The 21784-nt window shown below is 44.5% G+C and overlaps 1 protein-coding gene across 1 annotated transcript; it reads right to left on the bottom strand.

The window, feature by feature from the left end:
- Window positions 1-8700: 8700 nt before the first annotated feature.
- On the bottom strand, window positions 8701-10287 carry LOC109743575 (aquaporin PIP1-5). The gene is made up of 3 exons (XM_020302676.4): window positions 9514-10287; window positions 9239-9379; window positions 8701-9115 (listed from the first exon to the last, which is right to left on the bottom strand). Exons 1-3 carry the CDS (start codon window positions 10153-10155, stop codon window positions 9020-9022), a joined length of 879 nt encoding a protein of 292 aa, XP_020158265.1. The 5' UTR covers window positions 10156-10287; the 3' UTR covers window positions 8701-9019.
- Window positions 10288-21784: the final 11497 nt, after the last annotated feature.

Here is a 21784-nt window from a genome sequence, read left to right as displayed (position 1 = left end):
TCCAACTCGTACTCCGGTGAGGCAGAGCGGCGGTGGCTGCTTCCCCCCATCTCTGATAAGCAGCAGAAGAGACCAATTAGTACCCTTACAACATCACATTGCAAATAGATGAATTGTGTAGGTATGCATGGATTTAAGATTATTTGTTCAAAGCCAATTTGTCAATGATTAATATGATATCTCAATTTCCACCAAATAATACATTTGTTATACACCACATTTTCTTTTCCTTTGGAAAAGAAAAAAGCACACTGGAGATTTGCCCCCCAAGAAAAGTAATGGTATCAAAATGGGGCTGCTAAACTAATCTGATGTCAGAAATCCTCAATGGAACTGGTATTCCCACAGCACTGTCCTGCTTGTGTTTAGTTGGGATATTTACTATTATAAGCCACAGCATTGTCCTGCTTGTGTTTAGTTGTGTAACTACATTCAAGTGAATGTATCTTTTATTGCAAAGCCACAACTTAGCAATAGATTCAAAGTTAACGATTGGCACCTAGAAAAGCATTTCAACATCTTCACAGATTTTACTAGCTACAATACATTCAAAAAATAAATGATATACAGTTTGTATCTCTTTGCAATGAACACACTCTAGGGGTTTTGCCATCCCCCTTTTCCTTAGATTGTCACAAGTCATGATTTTGTTCTGGGAGAACATCCAAATGAAACCTTATACCCTAGGGGGCAATTTAATACTCCATACTACAGGAAGATACAAAGGTTGCACCCCCCCCTAAAATTCACTAGAACATATAGAGATTTATAAGAGCAGGTCCCTTTAGATTCATGCTAGCTAGGCAGGACCTAATTGGGGTAATTTTTTCCAAATAAGAAAGAAGTCTGCCTCTCCATCTAGCTATTTTGGCTAAAATTTTATCAATAAAAGCTAGCAGATCTTCTCTGCCAATCTTGTCAAAATGCAAAGGAATTCCTAAAATATGATAGTGAGATCATTAACTGTCAAGTTAATAGGGATAAGAGTACACTTATGATAGTTAATTGTCATCCCAGCAATTTGTTCAAAACAGGTTAGAATCCATTTCAGATTCAGAGCAATTCCAGCATCATTTTCCAACAATAAAAGGGTATCATTAGCATATTGTACTCTTATAATAGCACTCTTATAATGGAACTATTCTATGACCAGTTGAAGAGTAATATGCATGTTCAAACAGGAATAATAAAATTACAGTACTCGTAGGAGTAGAATATTTTGTACTTCTAGGATGTTTACTCTGTACAGGATTTTGTACTCCTAGGCCATACTCTGACGAAACTGAATTAAAAAAAAGGGCTCCAGAGATTGCACTTGCACGCACAGATTGTGTACCACGGTCGAGGGGAGGGAGGGAGGGAATGGGGAGGAAGGGTGGAGAGGGAGGAAGGAGGAAGGAGGAGGGGTACCTGGGCGGGCGCGGCTGGTCGCCGGGTGGCGGAGGACGGCAGGGGCAGGCGGGGTGTGGGCACGTCGGGGGGCGCGGGGGCGGCGGGGGTGGAGTCCCGCGGGGGTCGGGGCGGCGGCGGCGGGGCAGCGCAAGACCACAGCGGCGGCGGCGTCGCCGACGGCGTGCAGGCGCGGCGGACGGAGGGGGCGGAGCAAGGGAGCGGCGGCGTACGGTTGGGGTCGAGTGGGGGATCTTGGCGAGGGAGGGAGGGAGGCCACAGTGCGAGGGAATAGGTGGAGTGCGGGATGTCTATCTAATGGCGCACCTCCCCCAAGTGCGCCATAAGTACAACGATAGCAATGGCGCACCTCACCCTGGTGCGCCATTAGAAATTACTAGCCCGACTAGTCAGGTTATATTCCACCTAACCCTATCTCCATCAGAACACGCCCACTAGCCCGACTGGTCAGCACGCAGCACACACACTAGGAGGTCCTGGGTTCGATTCCCAGGCTCCCCAATTTTTGTTTTTATGCATTTAAAATGCTGTTTGATATTTATTTGTGTTTAAATATGTTCAAACTTGTTTAAATCATAACAGTAATATTTTTTATAAAAACAGTAATAATTTTTTTAAAAATATCATCAAATTTATTATTTGAAAATATCATCAAATTTATTACTGTTATGGAGCGGGGGAGCTCCCCGGAGAGCGCCTCCAGCCACGTCTCCTCCACGAGCAGCTCCGGACTCGGCGAGGCGGAGGTGTCGGCCCTGCTCCGGCGAGAGTGGGGTGGGGTCGGAGGGGAGGATGGGAAGAGGGAGGCGGCGGGGGCGCGGATTGGGAGCGGACGGAGACGAACTGGCGCGAGGGAGAGGGACGAAGGGGAACTGGCGAGGGAGAGGGAGGAATTAGCTATAGGGGGGAACTGGCGAGGGAGAGGGAGGAATTAGCTATGGCATTCATTTGTGACGGTGGAGCAGGCCGGGGAGGATGCAGGGGGTCGTCGACGGCGGTGGAGCGGGCCGGGGAGGGTGCGGTGGGTCATCGGCGGCGGTGGAGCAGGGGAGCTAGGGTGCGGTGGGTCGTCGGCGGCGGTGGAGCGGGCGAGGGTGCGGGGGGTCGGCGGCGGCGCCCGGTGGAGCGGGGTAGAGGGTGCGGGGGGTGCTCGGCGGCGAGGGGGACCGGATCTGGCGAGGTGGGATAGCGATCGAGATGGAGGGGGATCGCTAGTAATGGCGCACTGTTCCCTGGTGCGCCATTAGTAGTTTTGCAAAAAAATAAAAAATAAAAAAAATATAGTAGTGGCGCACTATGTGGCTAGTGCGCCATTACTAGTTAGAACTAGTAATGGTGCATTGTGCCCTGGTGCGCCATTAGTATGTTTGGAAAAATAAAAAAATAAAAATTAGTGTCTTTCACACTAATGGTGCACCAGCACATGGTGCGCCACTGCTATATAGCAATGGCGCACCACATGTCTGGTGCGCCATTAGTGGCCATTCCATCTATAGCCCTTTTCCTAGTAGTGGATCGCCGGGTAGGATTATGCTATGCGATGCTACTTGGAGGACTTCAATCTACTCTCTTCTACATGCTGCAAGATGAAGATGGCCAGAAGCGTAGTCTTCGACAGGACTAGCTATCCCCCTCTTATTCTGGCATTCTGAAGTTCAGTCCATTGATATGGCCCTTTACACATATACCCATGCATATGTAGTGTAGCTCCTTGCTTGCGAGTACTTTGGATGAGTACTCACGGTTGCCTCTCTCCCTCTTTTCCCCCTTTCCTTTCTACCTGATTGTCGCAACCAGATGCTGGAGTCCAGGAGCCAGACGCCACCGTCGATGGCGACTCCTACGACACTGGAGGTGCCTACTACTACGTGCAGCCCGCTGACGACGACCAGGAGTAGTTAGGAGGATCCCAGGCAGGAGGCTTGCGCCTCTTTCGATCTGTATCCCAGTTTGTGCTAGCCTTCTTAAGGCAAACTTGTTTACTTATGTTTGTACTCAGATATTGTTGCTTCTGCTGACTCGTCTATGATCGAGCACTTGTATTCGAGCCCTCGAGGCCCCTGGCTTGTATTGTGATGCTTGTATGACTTTTTTTATGTTATAGAGTTGTGTTGTGATATCTTCCCGTGAGTCCCTGATCTTGATCGTACACATTTGCGTACATGATTAGTGTACGATCAAATCGGAGGCGTCACACTAGGGGTCTGCAATCGAACGGGTGCGCGCTGACCGGCCCAATTTTGGGCCGGTGCGCCGGCGCCTATCACTCCCCTAGTTTTAATGTGTAGTGAAACATGGTAGTAAAGATTATCTTCATGATGCAACATTTCACCTTTCGGGGGATTCGACTAACCCCAGCCTTGTCCAACTGACACTCATGCCATGGGTGCTAAGGCTTTGTACAATGGGAGATGCTTAGAGAAGGTGCTTAGAGAAATAAATCAGATTTTTTTTAAGCACCGGTGCCTATTTGTACAGGGTCTAAGCGTCTATCCTGTAGAAATAGGCACCGGTGCTTTAGAAAAACTCGGTTTATTTTCGTAAGCACCTCCCATTGTATAAGGCCTAATGGGCTCTGAAATTTCACTACGACCGGGTTGCGATCTGTAGAGATGTTAAGTTCAGCCCTGGCATTGTTGGGCCAGTGCCTGTAGCTGGGCCGGCTGAGATTATGAGCCATCCCAATAGGGGATTCCGTTGGTTCCTATTGAAAGAAGCTCATTTTTCACCCTCAAATGTGCCTCAATGGACAAATACCCCCCTGAAGTCTATTTTGGTACAATTTTAACCCTAAAATTCTCAAAATCAGATAAATCAGACCCCAGAGTGGTTTTGTTATTATTTTGGTGGTTTTGGGAGAAAACGCCATCTTCTTCCTCTCTCCCTCTCTTCTCTGTGTCGTTCATCGACCTCCATGACCGTCGATGCTCCCCACCGAGGTGGTACAACGTCGCCCCAGATGCCCAGCCCTCCTTCCCCTCCCACCCTTCTCTCACCCTCTCGCGGCGGGTATCTCGCGCGCCAGCAACCTCAAGCCCCAACGCCATGTCAAGCATCTCCGCCACGCCTCCCTCGTCTACTCTGCTAAAGTAATTTTTGCGAGTCCCCCCCCCCCAAATTACAGCGGGAACGTCGTCTTCCTCATTTCCGATCTGCCGCCGGCACACCTGATTCCCTAGCTCTGTGGAGCCCCGACGCCTCTGCCGCCTCTCCTGAGATCCCTCCGGTGTCCTGGCGCTGCCGACGCCTCCCCGGCAAGCCCACGACCCGGAGTTTCTTCCTCTGTGATGTTGTGCTCCGGTAACCGCCACAACCATCCATGGCATCGCTGTCCTCCTCCTCGACCTAGCATGCGAGGCTAGGGTGAAGTCCTCCTTGTTTGCCTCAGTTTTCCCAAAGCCCTCTCACCCCTAGCTTGATTCCCGCATGGAGGTGCCCTAGCTCATCGCCGCACTAGCCTGTCGCCGGGCACCTTCTGTCCACTCTGCAGCCCAACGCAAAGCAAACAATGCCACGTCCTCCCCCAAAACCACCAAAATTGTAGCAAAACCGCTCAAGGGGCAAATTCATCCGGTTTTGGAGATTTAAGGGTCAAAATTGTACCAAATTAGACTTCAGGGGGGGATTTGTCCATTGAGGCACATTTGAGGGCGAAAAATGAACTTCTTTCGTTCCTATTTGACAGTGTGCTGGCAAGAGCGGCAACGTGCACCCCCTCGCTCCCTACCGTGCCCGTTTGGGCCTTCCCATGTCCGAGCCCTCTGCTTGTTTAGTTTTGATTTATTTTCTTTTTCTTTTTCCTTTTGTTTATTTTTCTTTTCTATTTAAATAATTCAGGATTACAAAAAGTTCTGGAACTTTAAAAAATGTGCATTTCGAACAAAAAATCGGGAAATCATAAAATGTTTGTGGATTCAATAAAACGTTTGGGATTTCAAAAACAGTTCATGACTTCACAAAAATGTTCACAGTTTAAGACAATGGTAATGAATTTGTAAGAAATATTCAGGAATTTGGAAAATCTTCATGAAATTCAAAAGCTGTTCATGATTTCCAAAAAATGTTTGCGAATTCATAAAAGTTCACGGTTGAAGGGAATGTTCACAAATTCATAAAATGTTCCTTATTTCATAAAATTGTTCATGAATTTCGAAAAATGTTCGCGATTTCAAAAAAGTTCATGATTTCAAAGAATGTTCATGTATTTGTAAAAACTATGTTCACGATTTCAAAAAAAATCATGATTTTAAAAAATGTTCATGAATTTAAAAGATTTTCGTATATTAAAAACAAAGAATAAAAATAGAAAGGAAAAAAGGAAGATAAAAAGGAAACATAAAAGAAAAAGGGAAATGGAAAAATAAAAAGGAAGAAAAAACAGAAAGAAAAACAAAAAGACGGTTCAAAGAAAGATGGAATCCGAAAGAGCGGATTGGATGAACCTTCCCAAACCAGATTGGATGAAGCCGGAAAGAATATGCCAAATAGGTTCCTGCTCCTATTTGGCACTTAAGGCGTCAGGTATATGCATATCGATACATGGCTCGCACCAACAGTTTACCTAAACATCCACCATCCGTTTAGTAAAGCTTCTAGAAGCTTTTTGTCGGTTTTGTGATGCTTCTAGAAGCTTTCGACCGGGTTTTTCCTGGATTTTTTATATCATTTTTTGCTTTTCCTTTTTCCGTTTCTGATGACCTTTTTTCCACATGCATGAAACATTTTTCAATAGATAAAACTATACATTACAAATTCATATAAAGAATAAAAAAATTGCTTTTCATTTTCGAGAACTTATTATAATTTACAAAAAAATTAATTTCATGCACTTTGTTTACAACTCACATGATTTTTCCAAATTCATGAACTTTTACTCAAATTTGTGAACTTTTCCCAAATTCTTGAACATTTTTCATCTTCGCAAAAAAAATAATTCACGAGCATTTTTTTCAAATTCGTGATATTTTTTGTGTGTTCACAGACATTTTTTTCATATTTGTGGACTTTTTAAAAACATACGGACTTTTTTATTGTATGATTATTTTATGTATAGAAAACCGGAAGTCTTTTTTTTCTAAACCAATAGTTTGATCTTTATTACTGTCTTGTGCAACTTAACGAATAGAGCTGTTGTAAAGAAAAAGGGTGATCGAACCAACCAGCCACCAAGCTACCAAGCCGAGCGTTATTTACGCCACGGTCGGTGGGCCAGCTCGTTCGGTGGCGCCTCGAGCATTGGTTAGGAGCTCTCGGGGATTCCCTTGTCATTAAGTTTCCTGCATCTTTAGATCAAGACCTACATGCATGGATAATGGAGCCACCGGACTACGATTATATACCCCTTGATTTAAGGTGATATCCAATCCGAACGAGAACCATATCACCTTTCGAGTTTATTAAGCTGCAAGATCTGATGTGATATGGTTCAACTACCGTAGGAGTTCCAAAAGAAGCACCAATGCCTCCATGTAAATATATTGTACTCTCTCTGAAAACTAAACGTCTTATATTAGTTTACAGAGAGAATATTTCTTACGTAAAAGAACAACATTTAAATCACGGTGAGCAACACCTCTTGTGGGCTGACTTTTCTCGTCATGCTCGCATTAATTAGGAATACTGAAAAGAATTTCCGCATCCCAAAAAAAAGGTTGGCTACTAATAGACAATATGTTGGCATGCCAACATTTGGCCATTCCTGAACTTGCCAAAAGTTGGCATGTTTTGAGAGGTGTGCAAAGTGAGCTCGCGCACTAGACCTAATTCGCATTAATGGGGCATCAAAGCGTTAAATTCAAAGTTTGATCTCTACCGGGCTGAAGAACCACCATCCGATTTGATACTCATAAAATTCAGATTTCGGTAGCCATAGCACCGGTCGATCACATGGCGCCGCTGCATAGCTTGGCTACAAACGGCTAAGCACGCCATGATTGGCGCCGTTGGGCAGGTACACGTGTTGCATATTCTCCTTGTCGACCCGGCCATGCATGCATATGCCTATCTGCTCCCACCCAAGACCGAAACCCTGTCACTAGTGCTCAATCGTTGTCACGCAGCCGCCTAACCCTACCTAGCCATACATTTACACATATCTCGTCCATGATACTAGTACTAGTATATGCAGCTGTCGAATCCGTGACATCTAGAGTAGCTCGCGTTGCATTCCGCGCCGTTAGGTACCTGTGCTACTACGTACAGCAAAAGTCCATGTTGAAACTGTTGATTCCTTGCGGCATTACGTAGTCACCCTGAGTATTGTATTGTATGTGGTGGAGATGTACCGCGGCGCAGAATATGTGGCTGGATAACGTATTCTTTCGGCCGCCTGTTAGTTAGTGACTCATGTCATGAGGATTTTATACTCCGCACAACATACTCTATGTTATCCTCAGTGGTCAGCTCACTGGTGATGATGTACACGTCGCACTGGCTAGCTTGCTAGCTTTGGCAAAACAAAAATGCCATACTACATATGGATGCACATTTGTCCCATTTTTTGGGTGATTTGGAATTGCTAGAGTTGTGGTGTTAATTCGTACGCCATCATCACCGGTGGCGAATCTAGAAGAAATTGGAAAAGAAAACTGCTAGTATTCAGCCCAGCTTCGTATCAAAATTTTAACCTTATTTCAACTCAAAACTACTCCCTCCATTCGGAATTACTTGTCGCAGAAATGGATGTATCTAGAAGATGTATTTTAGTTCTAGATACATTCATTTCCGAGACAAATAATTCCGAATGGAGGGAGTAAGAGTTTATTGCTTTTTCTTCGCACGATTAACATTGAAGCTCCTTTATTTTCTTCCAAGATTCGTCATCGATCATCACAGCAGGATGCAAACACGCAGGGGCTTATGGCCTTCCGATGCGGCCGACTGAAATTGGTTGCATTGTTCAACCAGCTTGGCTGGCGTGTCAGCGACAAGTTATGCGGATGGGTTGTGTAATCTTGATACCAACCGGTATGGTTGTGTTCCTTTTGGTACTCAGTGACTCTGAAATTAATGACTGTATATATCACATGATGGAGAGGCCAGGGTTTTCCTCTTTTAGGAAAAAAATGCACATGGTGTCGGTTAACTCATCATCAAAACCACCAAAGAGATGAACCCCTAGCTAGCACGAAAGGTTAACTCCACGAAAACCACCACCAAAGAGATGAACACCTAGCGTTGGTGAGTGCGTCCGTGTAGATAATTAAGCACGACACACGTCCGGTCGAAGAGGAAAATAGGACGATGATCACACAATATCTATATTATTCTCATCTCCAGGCGAGAAGATCGTTAATTAACTCGATCGTCCTTCCTTCATAATAATAATTTACATAGATATGCACGCCCGATTAAATCGCGTGCGTAGTGCAATACAAAAGGAAGGGAAAGTACAACTCGCAGACTTGAACAGGTGACGCTGCCGACAGGCACACACACCGAGGAGGGGAGGAACAGCACGGTAGATATAGATGATTACAGCGTGCGCGGCCGAGACATGATCCACGTACTACGCGCGCGCCAGCAACCACCACCACCACCACCACCACATGATCGATCGACCGACGATGAACAGCGATAAGATTCCATTCGCGACTGGTTGATTGGTGGACTAGTCGCGGCTCTTGAAGGGGATGGCCCGGATCACCACCACGTGGTAGATGGCCGCCAGCGCCGCGCCGATGAACGGGCCCACCCAGAAGATCCACTGCCAAATTATCAGATTGTGTCGATGAGATTAGTAAGCTGGTCGCGGCTCGTAACCATAATCATCATCAAGCTTAACACGATCGAGCTACTAATGATGGTGGAGGGTGTTGATTCTACTTACGTGGTCGTCCCACGCCTGCTTCTTGTTGTAGATGATGGCGGCGCCGAGGGACCTCGCCGGGTTGATGCCGGTCCCCGTGATGGGGATCGTCGCCAGGTGCACCAGGAACACCGCGAACCCGATCGGAAGCGGCGCCAGGATCTGCATGTTTCCCACCAGTTTTAATCAGTTTCACCTCATGAGTCTGTCCAAACCAAACACCTACGGTACGGTGGCCGCCGCCGGCAGGCCGGTGCACTGTAAGTCTGTAACTATTATTCTACAGGAGCACTTACGGGGACGTGGGAGTCTCTGGCGCTGCGCTTGGCGTCGGTGGCGGAGAAGACGGTGTACACCAGCACGAACGTGCCGACGATCTCGGCGCCGAGCCCGTCCCCCTTGGTGTACCCGGGCGCGACGGAGTTGGCGCCGCCGCCGTTGCCCTGGTACAGCGTGGTCTGGAACCCCTTCACCACGCCGGCGCCGCATATGGCGCCCAGGCACTGCATCACGATGTAGAACACGGCCCTGGTAAGCGACAGCTTCCGGGCCAAAAACAGCCCGAAGGTGACCGCGGGGTTGATGTGGCCGCCGGAGATGCCGGCGGTGCAGTAGACGAGCACGAAGATCATGCCGCCGAAGCTCCAGGCGATGCCCTGGATGCCGACGGTGCCGCACTTGGACCCGGACGGGTTGCCCACCACGCCCATCACGGTGAGCACCGAGATGTAGAGGAAGAGGAAGGTGGCCAGGAACTCGGCGATGCCGGCCCGGTAGAAGGACCAGGAGGTGAGCTCCCCGGCCTCGAAGAAGGGGGCCGGGGGCGGCTCCTTGTAGTCCTTCTCGTCCGCGCCGCCGCCCTGCGCCGCCGTGCCGATGGGCTGGTGCTCCGAGTAGCGGTTCGCGCCCAGCCGCACGTCCTCCTCCTTGCCCTCCATGGCCGCTGCTTCACTGAGCTCTTGGCCTTGGCTTGGTTGAGAGGTGGAGGAGATGATGTTTGAGAGAGAGAGAGATGAGGAGAGGGAGTGTCTTTGGAGAGCTTCTTATAGAGGGCCAACCAATCATGGCTGCTCTACTATGCATGGTGTGTGTGATGATAATGTTTTGTTTTCTTGGTTTATTTTTTTGCTGCCACTTCTTGATTAGTGGGTGATGGTGATTAGTGCTAATTAGCTATCTTAATCAATTTTTGTATGAAAAATGTTTGTGGCTTGTTTACTCTTGTGGTGTCACCTCACCTGTCATGTCATGTTATGGTATTGAATGGTTTAGTCGGCGGTTGTTAATTAGCGGATAGGAGTTGTTTAGATACATGATAAGATAGGATTAATCGGTAGGCTTAATTTATCCAAATAAGTAGAGTTTTTGAATTATGAGGGCCGAAAGAGAGCAGTGCCCTTTTTGTTCCTGTTGTTGTTAGTTGGTAGACACGGACAGAGTGGTCAGTTCCGGAGCTCGTCCTGCTAGCTGTCTCCAGCATCTTCTACTCTATCCCTTCATCGACCAATCAATCATAGCCACGCTCAAACCGGCCACCACTCTTTTCGCTAAGACGAAAAATCAAAATAATACTCCCTTCGTTCTTAAATATAAGTCTTTGTAGAGATTCCATTATAGACTACATACGGAGCAAAATAAGTGAATCTACACTCTAAAATGCATCTACATACATCTGTACTTGGTCCGTAGTGAAATCTATATAAAGACTTATATTTAGGAACGGAGGGAGTAGAGGTTAAAATGTATGGCCATGAAATAAGCTAGTGTTTATTTCGTTTGTTAAATCCCTGGATCAAATCAAGTAATCTCTCAGTTCACAAAGATAATATGGTCTAGCTTTTTGCTCAATCGAATGTATATAATCCACCATGCATGTCCGTGTCTAACGACTTCCAGATTGTCTACTATAACAAGTTTTGTCCGGCCTCCGGCGAGGGAGAGCAGCAATGGTGGCGGCGCGTCTTCGGCTCGCTTCAGTGCTTCTAGTCATCGCTAGGTGGTCTACGGATCCGGATGCAATTTCTATTATTTCTGGTGTTCGTTGTACTGCGATGATTGATGACGAATAGATTGGAAGTTTCGTCACAAAAATAATAATATAATCCACGCTGGTTTTTAACGTGTTTGTTCACTTATTTCAGCCCATATGTAGTCCATATTAAAACATCCAAAAGGACCAAAACATCTAGTATTTATTAACAGAGGGAGTAGTATAATCTCTTGCTCCCAGTTTAATTTCCAACTCCACATATATACACATCAAAATCATCAAAAGCATGGTTTTCTGGTCCAAAGAATTTGCCAAAGCTCGATTACCTCTTCTCTCTGTTTATATACGCATCATGGTCATAGATAGGGCTAATCTAAAGAAACGATTTGTGATGGGCGTGTTAGTGATCGTCTTTACGAAAGCAGATACAGAATTGACGATCTAGGCGACATGCGCGCTAATGGGGCAACAGCACGGCACATCGACGATCACAGGATGTGGATGAATGATGAGGGAATCCGGAGGCACTAGCTGGGCGACAAGGACGACCGAACGCACCCCCGAGAGCTACCACAAAGCCACAACCACTCACCACGAGAAGAGGCGGCAATGCGTACGTGGGAGTGAGCAGAAGAAACACGCGAATAGCAGAGGAAAAGAGAGGGACAGCGACGGCGACGGCGACGGCGACGGGCGCCCGGGGACGGCGGCCGCAGCTTCATCGCTGGCCACACACACCCCACCGCCACCGTGACCTCCGCTCCAACTCCGGCCTCACCTGCTCAGAAAAGAACAATATTTCATCTACTAGTAGTAGAAATTAAGTTGCAGCGCTCCAAGCGTGCATGGCATGGCTTCATGCAGAAAAGGCGGGAAAATGAAATGGAATAAAACACGTCGGCTTCAGTATCTTCCAGAGACGGGACCAGTAAAGTTCGTCGGTTGCCTACAAAATGCTTCGGCAAATACACCAAAATCAGGCTAATGGAGGGCACATTTCTTCTTCTTTCCTGCCGTTGCTGTCCACGTATGAATGACGATGGAAAATCCCCATTGATGATCAATCATGCACGATGGTGCATCACCCTGAATGAATGAATGCTCGGTTGTGGTTCACGGAACGAACCCCTTTTTCCTTGCTGTTTTCTCCATTGGGCCTCAAGTGGGACTACTGCTTAGCTTGGGAACGAACGATGGTTCGGCCGGCGACCGCCATGCGTTCCCATCACCCCGTTGCGTCACATGCACCGGCAAAACCAGTAGTTGCTCGCCACGTGTCCACCGCCTGTTTTGCGATACTTGGGTCATTGCGTGCATCTGCCATCGTGATGGTCGGAGGGCCATACATGCGCAGAAAGATAGTGTACGAATACCATGTTGAAGAAAGAGGGGGGAGGGGGAAGCAACTTTTTGGTGGACGGGGACATTGGCTTCCTTTTTTCAAATGATTCAAAAATCATATTTCCAAGTTAGAAAAATATTTGAAAAAACTGAGAAAACTTATACATGTTCACGATGGATATGTGAATTTTCGTTCAAAGATATTATAATTTGCAAGGTGCACAAAAAAAAACAAAATCTCGGTCCAACAATAAAAAAAAAGATTGGCCCATTTTCATGTACATATTTGGGTTTTTTTTCTACACCCCGTATGAAAGTATATTGTTATGAAAAACTTCTTGAACGTGTTATATGTGTATTTGTGTATCTACACATTTTTTTTTCCTTTTTTCCTGTTGTGGAAAAAAAATTAAATCCACATAGTGCCCGTCCACTGTTGGGCATTTTCTGGGGGACCTCCCGTTTGTGGGGTTTTACGTACTTTGGGTAACGAAATTCCAAGGAAGGGTACATTTTAGGTGGATTTCTTTTATCTGGGTGGAATCGTACCCACGTACGTTTCGGTGGATATCCACTTGATTGTTATTTCACCCTGCTGATAAGCAGTACAGTATTTAGCATAGTACAAGTTTGGTGGGAGGTCACTGTCCGATGTAGCTAGCTTAAGCATGCGCCTGCTCCACTCGAGCTACCTAAATCCAACTAGCTAGACTGCTAGACCAGGTATTCTAAACTCACTGCAAAGCCAATCAAGAACATGCTCCTACTGCCGCACGTCAGATCCAGCCGACTAGCTCTTCAAAAGCACAAAGGTACAACTCTTTAAAAAAAAGGAAATTCTTAAAGCAGGAGAAAAGTTAACGATTTAGCTTCCTTTTTTCCAAATGGATGGCCATGAAAATTTTGAATGAAAGAGGAGGACGTTTGGGAAAACGGAAACAGTAAGCAGGATAGCGTGAGTGAGCATTTTTTTCTGAGACAGTGTGAGCCAGCAGCTGATTGATGAATGGTCCCATTCTACCCGTGAGCAATTTTTGTATTTTTTTCTCCTTGGTTTTTAGTCGGGTTTTCACTATAAAAAACGGCTGCTGTTTTGAGGAGCTAGATATTTAAAACCCTATTAAATTGCAAACACTACAGTTTAGAAAAAAATTCGCATGTGTACTAACAAAAATCAGTGAATATTAAAAATTCACCGCGTTTTGCAAATATTCACTCGATAATAAAAAAATATTCAGCGTATAAATCTAAAATGTTCAACATATATTAAAATTTATTCACTGTATATTAGAAATTATTCAATGTGTGTTTAAAAAAATCACCACATTAAAACGTTCCCTGTGAATTTGAGAAATGTTCACCATTTATTGCAAAAACTATAACAAAGAAAGTATGCAAAAAGGAAAAAAAAGGAAAGAAAAAACAAATCTGATAAGTGAAAAGGGAAAAAAGAAAGGATATAAAATATGAAAAAGAAAACACGAAACAGAAAACTGAATCAAAAACAAAAACAAAAAAGAGAAACCCAACTTCGAGTGAACCAACAAAACGAAAGAAAAAAAAAACAGAAAAAAGAACACGAATGAAGCACCGCGCCCGCTGCTACAAAATAGGGCGGCCTACCTGAGGAGGTTGCGGGCATAGTCACCCCTATTTGCCGCGCGTGGGCGGCATTTATGATACATGGTGACGCGCGTGCGTCAAACAGAAGACGCTCCGCACAAGCACGCTCCCTACTAGGTCGACCCATTGTAGCCAGCAATGTAGCGAGTGGGTTCAGTGCAACGCCTCAGGCATAGAGCGAGCGGGCCGGCACATTAAAGTAGGACTCGTTGTAGGTATACCCCTAAAAAAAGGACTCGTTGTAGGTTCGCTCTGCTACGATTTTCTTCGTTTTTAAATTATTTGTTTCCTTCATTCTTTAATCTTTGGTTCTTTTGATTATTCGCTGGTTTTCCTTGTCCTTTTCTCTTTTTTTTTGCGAATGTAAAGCTTCATTCATCAACCAGGAGCATTACAGTCTAGCTTACATAACGCTAAGATATGTTCAGGGGCATGGCGCAGCCAACCTGCTGTGCGAGGCTGCCTCCCTAATTGCGCAAGTGCATGACTAACACAGTTCAAACCTCTCCTAACATGTGTTAATTCATGTGGTCGTCCCAAGCTCAGCATATGTTTTGCTTCCTCCACGATTGCGCAGCTGGTGATCTATCAACTTCTATGCCCTTGAGCATGCTCAATGCAATGGTGCAGTCCGTCTTCAAGATGAAAGGTAGCGTGCTCCACTCAAGTGTGAGTGAAATCCCTTCCCGACAAGCAGCGAGTTCTGCCTCCAGCGCGCTCGCACATGATGACAAATAGCTGCAAGATGCAAATATCACCTCTCCCTTGAAATTACGAAGAATCATACCAGCAGCTCATGTCTTGTCCGCTTCCACGAAGGCACCATCAACGTTCAGTTTGCACCATCCCGCCAGCAGTGCTCCATCTCTCCGGGGGCCTTGGGTTGTCAGCAAGGGAAATGTGGTCTTCTTGTTTCCTCTTCGCCTGACCACAGCTGACCACCATCTTCCCTTTAGCAATGTCCGCATTTGGATGTTGTTTAATGCACAACAGCGAGTCCATGTAGCTCGAGAGGAATCGCCGAGATGCTTCAGTAGGTGGCGCCGGCTGATTGTGGGTAATCTCATTATGTACATGCCATATTCGCCATACCGTCATGAGCAGCGGAAGGCGGAAGGCGCTCCTGGTCGCTGCACCGTTCTAGTAGGTGCAACAACCACTCCGGTCCCGTATTAGCTTTGGCATGCTCCAGGACTCCTCCATGGCGTGCCAAAGATCTCTGGCTCTCGGGCATTTGCAGAAGACGTGGTACGTGTCCTCTCATTCCACACCACACAAAGGGCAAATATCAGTATCAGATATATTTCTTCTAGCCAAATTTGTCATGGTAGCTAGTGTGTTTTTTACCACTCGCCAAGCCAGTACGCGTACCTTTGGGGGAGCAGGGCACCCCCATAACATGTCCCAGACGGCTCTGGTGCCGTCCGGTGCCCTGCTCGTTGCACATATATATAGATGTGCGACTTTTCTCGTCGAGGGCCAACTTGTACGCGCTTCTTACGCTGAAGATCCCACGGGCGCCTGGCGCCCATGCGATGATATCCTCCATCAGCCGTGGGCTCGGCTTTATCTTGCTTATTGTCGATGTAAAGAGGCATAAAGTGAGCGCGGAGCAGCCCCTGGTCCCAGCGACCCTGAGCGTCGATCAGCTGTGCCACTCTCCTGAGGCGACAATTGGCGCGGTTTGTGATCATCTGGTAGGAAGGTGGCCGAGGCACCCACGAGTCTCGCCATATTCTGACGCTTTCCCCGTTGCCAATGCGCCAAATCAGACCCTTCTTGAGAAGGTATAGGCCATGATGGATTGCATGCCATGTAGAGGATGTGTTACCTGCAAAAATGGTATCCACTAGAGAGTCGTTAGGGTAATATTTAGCTTTGAGCACTCTCGCACAAAGCGAGTCCGGCTTTGTAAGTAGGCTCCAAGCTTGTCTTGCAAGCAATGCTTGGTTGAACACGCAGAAATCTCTAAATCCTAGCCCTCCTCTGCTCTTTTGTTCTGTTATCTTGTCCCATGTGACCTACTGAGCTTTCCTTTTGCCTTTCCTTTTTCCCCACCAAAAGTTTCTGACCAAGCTCGTAAGATCATCGCAAACTGAATATGGCAGCTTAAAAACACCCATTATGTAAGTTGGAAGGGCCTGACCAACTGATTTTATCATTGTCTCATTGCCCGCCATTGATAGGGTGTCACCCCAAAGCATGATTCTCTTTCGCAGTCGCTCTTGCAAGTTCTGAAACCTTCCCTCATGCATACGGCCATCCGGTGTAGGGAAACCCAAGTATTTCTCTTCAAAACTTTCACCTTGGATTTCACAACACGTACTCCTGTTTGTCCACATCTGCACAACACTCACCAAACTGAATTGAACACTTTTGTGGATTAATGATTTGGCCAGTAGCGCTAGCATATGTGGCTATGATTTCCTTGATATGAACAGCTTGGTCATGGTTAGCTTTGAAAAATAAAAGTGTGTCATCCGCAAATAAAAGGTGAGATATACCCAGCACGTTCTTTCACTGGATCAATCACATGCATCTCCATAGCCCGTCTTAGAAGCGCAGAGAGACCATCAGCCACAAGCAAAAACAAGAACGGGGACAAACGGTCACCTTGCCGGAGCCCACACGACGGTACAAACGAACCCAAGATAGCTCCATTGAGTTTAACCGAATATCTCACCATGGTAACACAAGTCATGATTCACTGTACCCACAGGTGGGCGAAGCCCATCTTTTGCATCGCTTGTCGCGGGAAACCCCAATCCACTATATCATAGGCCTTAGACAGGCCTAATTTATAAGCACAAAAATTCCTCTCCTGATTCTTCTCATGCTGCATGTAATGGAGACACTCGAAGGCTAATAATGCATTATCCGTGATTAATCTTCCCAGCACAAACGCACTCTGCTCTGGTGAAATAATATCATCCAAAATAGGCCTCAATCTGTTAACCAAGCACTTGGCAACAATCTTATACTCATCCAAAATCGGAGTATATGACATTGCATAGACTAATTGGCCGAAAATCAGTAAGTCGGACTGGATCTTTAACTTTAGGAATTGAAACAATTACCGTATCATTGACACCGGGAGGCATATGTCCAAATAGAAAAAAATTCTTGTACCGCCTGCACAATTTCCTCCTTCAACACTGCCCAGTTGCGCTGGAAAAAACGGGCTGGAAAACCATCTTTGCCAGGTGCCTTTAATGGCCCAATCTGAAAAGACTGTCCGAAATCTCCTTTTCCGTAAAGGGCGCACACAACTTTTTCATTCATTGCTATGGTTACTCTTGGCTCAAAAAGATTTAAGATCGGTGAAGGATCAAGTTGTTCACCTTAAGTGAAAAGGTTTTGGAAATACGTCGTTACCATGTGTCCCCATGATTGTATGGTCAGTATGGCTGTTACCTGCATCATCTACCAGTCGCGGCACCTTATTTTTCCGGGCTCTCCGCACGGCCTTCCGATGGAAGAAATTGGTGTTCCGATCACCATCACGAAAGCCAATCGATGCGAGAGCGATGCAGCCACATAAGATCTTCCCTGTACACTAGCTCATTCATATGATCCTCAACCTTTTCACTAAAGATGAACAACTTGATCCTTCACCGGTCTTAAGTCTTTTTCTATATAACTTCTGTTTTCTTTGTGTTTACTAGTTTTCTTTGCCATTCTGTGTTTTTTTACTGGTTATTCATTTTCTGTCTTATTTTCTTTATTTTACTTTTGGTTTCAATTGTTTTTCCTTTACTTAATAATTTTTCTTTTCCTTCTTTTTCCAACCATTTTCCTTGTTTCCTTCTTAAACGTTTATTTTTTTTCTTTGATATTCTTCATTTCTCTTTCTTTTTCACCACTTTTCTCTTTTTCTTTGGGCTTTTCTTTATTTTTACATATTTTTATTTATGATTTTCTTCAGGTTTTCTTCGGTTTTGAAACCTTTTTGATAGATTTTTTATGTGTTGTTTGTATTGTTTTTCTTGGTTTCCTATGTACTTTTTTCATGTACATGTGAACATTATTTATATTGGTGTTGCACATTTTAATAATATAAAATTAATTTTTTGTAAATTAATGTTTCTGATGTCTACATTTTTCATATACATCAAGAAAATGTTTTTATACATGTTTAATAGTTTTAAAGTACATGATTAACACTTTCTAGACATATGCTTTTGATAAAAAAATTATAAGATATTGTATTTACTTTTGTATACATCAGGAACATTTTTCATGTACATGTTTAACTTTTTTTTGCGATGGACATGTTTGACATTTTGAAGTATATGTTTAGCATTTTTTGTTTTATGTTTCATGAAAATAAAATTAATGCACATTGTACATTTTCCATATATAATAAAAAATCTTGTCCAAGTTTAATATTATTGGAAATATATGATTAGCATTTTTTGATACATGATGACCATTTTATAAAATTTATGTTTTAATGTCCAATTTTCTAATCCACTTTCTAAATTATCCATATACACCAGGACAATTTTTTGTACATGTTTAATATTTTTAAAATAGATGATTAACATATTTTTAAAACATTTTCAGTTTGATGCTACAAATTTATCAAAAAATATTTTTACGCACACTATAGTTTTTTTGTATATACTAGGAATATATTTTTATACATCTTTAGCATTTCTAAAATATATGATTAACATTTTCTTGATACATGATCAATATTTTTTGTAAAACTACTCCTTCTGATCCGAACTAATTAAAGCAGAGTGGGTACCAAATTTTATGGTTTAATGTTCAATTTTTTATACACGTTCTTTACTTTTCGTATACATCAGGAACAATTTTTATACCGGTTTAGCATTTTTAAAATAGATGATTGACATTTTTCTTCAAACATTTTGTGTTTGATGCCTACTTTTTTTCATACATATTGTACATTTTTGTATATATCAGCAATATATTTTAATACATTTTAACTTTTGATAAATATATGATTTATAACTTTTTACATGATTAATATTTTTTACAGAACTACCGAAACAATAATACATTTAACTAAATATATGTATTAAAAAGAAAAACCATAAAAACAAAGAAAGAAAGGGGCTTGTACCAGCAGGTTTCAATCATTCACCGTTGAGGTGCAGAGCATCAAATCTAGCCACTGAGACAAGTATGCTTTTGTTCAAAAAACTGAGTTGTGCAACTTTTATAAACTAATTGTGGCTCGTCTGGCCCATGGACACGCACTCTGCACGGGCGAGATTTCATTCCACCTCTCGTTAATTGATATATAGTCGCGCCCTATTTGCCACCCATGGGCAGCATATAAGAACCACGGTGATGTGTGTGTGTCAAACAAATGATACGTCACACAAGCACACTTCCTACTGGGCCAGCCCATTGTAGCCAGTGGAATGCTGTAGCAAGCAGAACACTGTAGCAACACTGCATTGTAGCAAGTCATTTTTGAAACAAAAATACATTTTTAACTAAGCTAATATAATTTTGAAACAATAATTTATTTTTGAAATTTTCAAACACTACTGAAAACGCAAAGGTTGATTAGGGCTAGAGATATTTTTTGAAAAATTCAAATTTGTTTTCTGAAATTTCACGAGCCTTTTAAATTTCTAAATAAAATTTGAAAACTATTTTTCTAAATAACAAATAATTTTGTAAAACATGTTTCGAATATTGTTGTTTTTTTCTAAAAACAAAATTTTATTGAATTTCTAAGCTTTTTCTGAAATTTTGAAATTTTTTTGAAATGAAAAATATTTAAAAAATCAAAAAATGTAATTTAGAAGGAAAAAGTGTTGAAAAAAACCCCGAAAGAAATCGATAAAAGAAACAGCATGGAAAAATACAAAAAAGGAGATTTTGCGGACAATTTTTTTTGAACAAATAGAAAAACCCAAAGGGACCTGAACCAGTACGTTTGCTATCGCTAAATAGGCCAGCTCATTATGACATCTTTTCCCTGTGTATTTTGCGGACAAATTTTCACATTGAGCCGCAAATGGAGATTACCAAAGTACTCCCTCCGTCCGGATTTATTGGGCCTCTGAGCCAAAGCAGCGAAACCAAGAGAAACTTGATTAATTTCGCAGTAACTGCACGCTCTCCCTCGAAACTCGGCGAGCGGCTGCACTTCTCACGCTGCTCTCTTTCCCATACCTGCATGCACCAAGCGCTTGCCCAATCCCAGCCCACGCACGCATGCATGCATGCCTAGTGCAATTAGTGTGGCATTAAAGCTCCTGCTTTTTAGATTTTTTTTAAACGAAGACGCACGGAGCGTTCGACTTTAAATTAATAAAGCCCCAAGGCAACATCCACACAAGGTTCCATCCTTACAAACAATAACAACATAAGTTCAGCGGGCTCAACGTCCCGACAAAGATAAGAGTTTAAACTAGAAAGATTGGCAATAACATAGCTCGCGGCAAAGCATAACTAAACGCAAAAGACTCAAGCATGTTGTCCTTGCTGTCTTGATCTCGCCATGCACAGCTTGATCTGCTCCATGATCTCGGTCATGCGTCCCTCGTCACGCTGCTTCCCCAATGGCGCCCAAGCCTGTAAGAAAATGTGACATTTGAAAAGAATCTCAGCTGGGTGAGCAGGGAACTTGTGTTAACTCTATGGTAATTTTGTTCCTCACGGTCCAGATTGACCAAAGCATCGCCCCTACGCTACGCCACACCACCCTCGCATTAGCACCCCTCTGTGCCGACAGCAAGTTGATTAGATCGACGCTAGTTTGCGGGTTCCAATTCTGTTTAAAGGTGTCTCTAACCGCGCTCCACGCAAATCTAGCAAGACAGCACCCGAAGAAGACGTGGTTAGCGTCCTCCCCGAGGGCACAAATGGCGCATGTCCCGTTCGCCGGCCCGTTACGCTTGGCCACATTATCTGAGGTTGGAAGGCGATTACGGAACATTTGCCACATAAAGATCTTGATCTTGAGGGGAATGCCAGCCTTCCAAAGCCCCCTAGCCATGTCTAGCTCATTCCCCTCTGTCAGCTTCTCGTATAAGGATTTCACCGAGAATTTCCGAGAAGCAGTTAGCCTCCACGCGACCGCGTCGTTTTCCTGGCTGAGGCTCCTCCCCTCGAGCTCAGCCACAAGTGCATTCCAAGATGCGGCCTCTCCTGCCTCCAGCGTCCTGAAGAAAGAAATCGCCGGAGGGCGCACTCTAAGGGCGTCAGCGACCAAAATGTTAGTGTCTGTGGCAATCTGGTAAAGCTCCGGGTGTGATTGCCACATCGGAGTTTGAGCCCTCCAACAGTCAAGCCAAAATCGCGTTGACGAGCCGTTGTTGACGGTAAAATGGGCCCCCACCGAAAAGGCTGGTCTCACTGCTTGGAGCCCATTCCAAAACGACGATCCCTTGGTCTTGGCCTTAAAAAGATTTCCGTCCAGGAAATATTTTGCCCGAAGGATATCCGCCCAGAGACCCTTCTCATTTTGGGCAAGGCGCCACCACCACTTGGTGAGCAGGGCAACATTCATGAGTTTAGAATTCGTGATCCCCAGACCACCGAACTTTTTCGGTCTGCAGACCGCAACCCATTTCACCAAGTGGTATTTGCGTTTCGTCCCAGTTCCTTCCCAAAAGAACCGGGAG

This window comes from Aegilops tauschii, chromosome 6 (genome assembly GCF_002575655.3).
Source record: "Aegilops tauschii subsp. strangulata cultivar AL8/78 chromosome 6, Aet v6.0, whole genome shotgun sequence".
Classification (NCBI taxonomy): domain Eukaryota; kingdom Viridiplantae; phylum Streptophyta; class Magnoliopsida; order Poales; family Poaceae; genus Aegilops; species Aegilops tauschii.
This window is presented reverse-complemented; position numbering and strand designations above follow the sequence as displayed.